Source organism: Wolffia australiana, chromosome 10 (assembly GCF_029677425.1).
Source record: "Wolffia australiana isolate 7733 chromosome 10, ASM2967742v1".
NCBI lineage: Eukaryota > Viridiplantae > Streptophyta > Magnoliopsida > Alismatales > Araceae > Wolffia > Wolffia australiana.
Window position 1 is genome coordinate 2,485,001 of NC_135844.1, and position 2,955 is coordinate 2,487,955.

Here is a 2,955-nt window from a genome sequence, read left to right on the forward strand (position 1 = left end):
TTCTTCCCCCCTTCTCTTTAGATCGAGTGTGAGTTCAGATCTTGAATAATTCACCTAGTTAATGCCTTAATAACAGCTTACTGCTTTTTCCTTCGAGACTGAGATCAGATTTTGGTTTATTGACCTTATTTTTTCCTTTAAAATCAGTTAATATTTTTTTATATCCCACAATAGTTTAAATACGAGATTCGATCTCGATTTATTCTTCTCTTCATTGTCTTCGTAAGAATTTATCGCATTTTCCTTAGCACATTCATGAGATGAACATTAGATCCTGATTTATTTGTCTCTTTATGAATTAATAAAATTTACCGCCTTCGCCCATTAGTTCAAGACAAGATCTTGATTTATTTACGCTGTTATTGCCTTAAAAATAATTTAGAGTTTTTCCTTTCGCATTTTTGTTCGAGTATAAGATCAGATCTTAATTAAGAGATCTTGATCATATCTTATCTCAGACTAATTTATTTGCCTTTTTATTGCCTTAAAATAGTCTGAGACAAGATCTTGATTTTGTTTCGTTAATGTTGCCTAAAAAACTTGCCGTTTCCTCGCACAAGTTTTTAAAATTTTCATTTCGCAAACCATATAATTATTTTGATTTTTATGCGTAATATTTTCAATAAATATATTTATATTTGATTTTTCAAATTGTAATTTGCATTGATTCAGTGGACATTTCTTCGAGGATAAGATCAGTTATTGATTTATTCACCTCGGAAATGCCTTTAAAAACAGAAGGTATTGGTCAAGGCTTGGGTGAATACTTCAAAAATAAGAGATTCGGTCGTCCAGAAAAGAACCCAGATGGGACAAATGCAGCAAGAGTTGAAAATGAGCCTTATTTTGGAATCTCAGGTTTGCCCTTTGCTTGATGAAATTCCTCAACAAAAATTAGCGCTGGAAAATGAGGATGTTTTATAAAATGGGCTCTGAAAAAAGTGGGTCATGTGTTAAACTAGTTCGTGAACAAATTTGAAATTTATGAAAATTCCAGCCCTTTCTGGTGAAATATATTTAAGAAAATGTGCCTTATTTGGGAATCTCAGGAAATGGGTATAGAAAATATGGATTAAATTCCTCAATATTCACTATATAGGGAAAAAAATTACTTGGCAAAGGAATAAATGCATCGTCTGATTATTGGACACTTTAATGCGAATTTTGTAAAAGTCCTGATCTTTCAGATAAAATATCTTTCAGAAAATCCTCTTATCCTGGAATCTTAGGTTTTTCCCTTTGCTTTCAGTATTTCCTATTTAAAACAGGGCCCTACAATTTTTATCAAAATTATGAAAATGGGGATTAAAAAATCGTGGGTGACCTGTGATTATTAGATGTTTGAAATTTATATATATACTCCTGATGTTTCAGATGACATATCTTCAAGAGTGGGTTTTGCTTGAAGATGACCACTTTGATACATTGGAGGGAGCCACTGAGGCCTTGAAATCATCATCATTAAGGCTGCCAATCACCGACGGTGCAAGGGTGAACATATTCTTGCAACTTAAAAAACACTAATGCAAAAACTAATTAACTTTTGGAGTTTTTCTTTCAGGCAGACTTCCATTCCACGAAGAGTGCTATCCAGGCGGCAGCCAAAGTGATGCAAGAGATGAGACCCATAATTAGACAACTTCTACCAGATGTCAGACACTTAAATTAATTTGAAAACATTAACATTCTGTTTTTCTTAACTACATGCAAAAAATGATTGTTGGCTAGAACTACTATTTTAAACAATTTCATTAGCTTTAATGTTTAGTTAAAAATTGTCATTTCTAAATAATTCAAATTCATTTTTTTTCAATTATCAGAATGTACTAACTTCAGTTTTCAGCGCTGCTTCATGATTTTGTTAAGTGTCAAAAAAATCACTACTAGTGTAATCTTAAGATACCAATAATATAAATGAAAAAAGTTCAATGTTTAAATGTTCCCTACGCTTCGCATTTTCTTGTATTCATATGCAGGCAGACAGTGCAAGCTCTGTAGCCTCTGATTTGGTTGCCACATTAGCAAGAGAGAAAACTTTGCTTGAAAATTTTTATGAACTTCTATCTTTCGTGGCAAAGATGAAGGTAATAAAGCAATCTAATATTTATTCCCAAAATGTTATTAATTTTAACATGATAAAAGGATAATTTCTTAACTTTCATAACTTTTAAACAGGTGAAGCAGTCCAGTTTAAGGGCACATCTCATCCAATTGAGGCAAGACCAAGTGATCAGACCCACGTGTCCAAAGAGGGCCAATCCCACATCTGATTTCTTCTCAGAACTTACTAAACATTGTTGAGACTCAAAAGACTATTATAAATGTTTACAGAAATATGATATTTTCATAAATATAATCTCATAAATAGAAAATGAGAAATTTCATTCTTCCCTGGAGCAAATTATTGCTGGAATAAGTGAATGTTAGATTCAAATTTGGCTGAAAAATATAGCCTAAATATATAGGAAAAATAATTATGAATAAAAAAATCAGGTGAGAATTCAAAAGAAATCCAAACATTTTCTAAGTCAAATCAAGATCATAAAGACAACAAATGATGTAACACAATGGACGCCAGGATAGAACAGCTCATGTTACACATAGGGAGGGTGAAGGCAGTCATGTCATGTAGTGGAGTTAACAAGTGCGGACGTAATGCAAGTGATGATGCAATGATGAAATCACTGAGAAGTATAAATCCGTCGTCGACAGACACCGACCACTAGGCTACGGTAAGTGTGACTTGGGAATGGCACTAGGCTCCCGATGACCCGGACAAAGGGTTGAGGGATGACGACGCAAGTACGACTATTGCCGCTCGTGCATGCACCGTGAAAAGCCCCAACCAAGATCCTACCGATAGAAACCTATTCTCACTAATGTATTCCTAGCTATCACTAACCTAACCCCAACGGTGGAGAAAACGTTCGGAGGCACTAAAGGAAATAATATAAC

The 2,955-nt window shown here is 33.9% G+C and overlaps 1 protein-coding gene across 1 annotated transcript in view; it reads left to right on the plus strand.

The window, feature by feature from the left end:
- LOC144708594 (QWRF motif-containing protein 2-like) overlaps nucleotides 1-2,385 on the plus strand; it is a 3,470-nt gene extending 1,085 nt beyond the window's left edge. The window contains exons 2-6 of the mRNA XM_078581992.1: nucleotides 739-858; nucleotides 1,375-1,491; nucleotides 1,562-1,651; nucleotides 1,977-2,084; nucleotides 2,176-2,385. Coding sequence (XP_078438118.1) covers nucleotides 739-858; nucleotides 1,375-1,491; nucleotides 1,562-1,651; nucleotides 1,977-2,084; nucleotides 2,176-2,301 — 561 coding nt within the window. The 3' untranslated portion in view covers nucleotides 2,302-2,385. The remainder of the gene's footprint in view (nucleotides 1-738; nucleotides 859-1,374; nucleotides 1,492-1,561; nucleotides 1,652-1,976; nucleotides 2,085-2,175) is intronic.
- The last annotated feature ends 570 nt before the right edge of the window (nucleotides 2,386-2,955 follow it).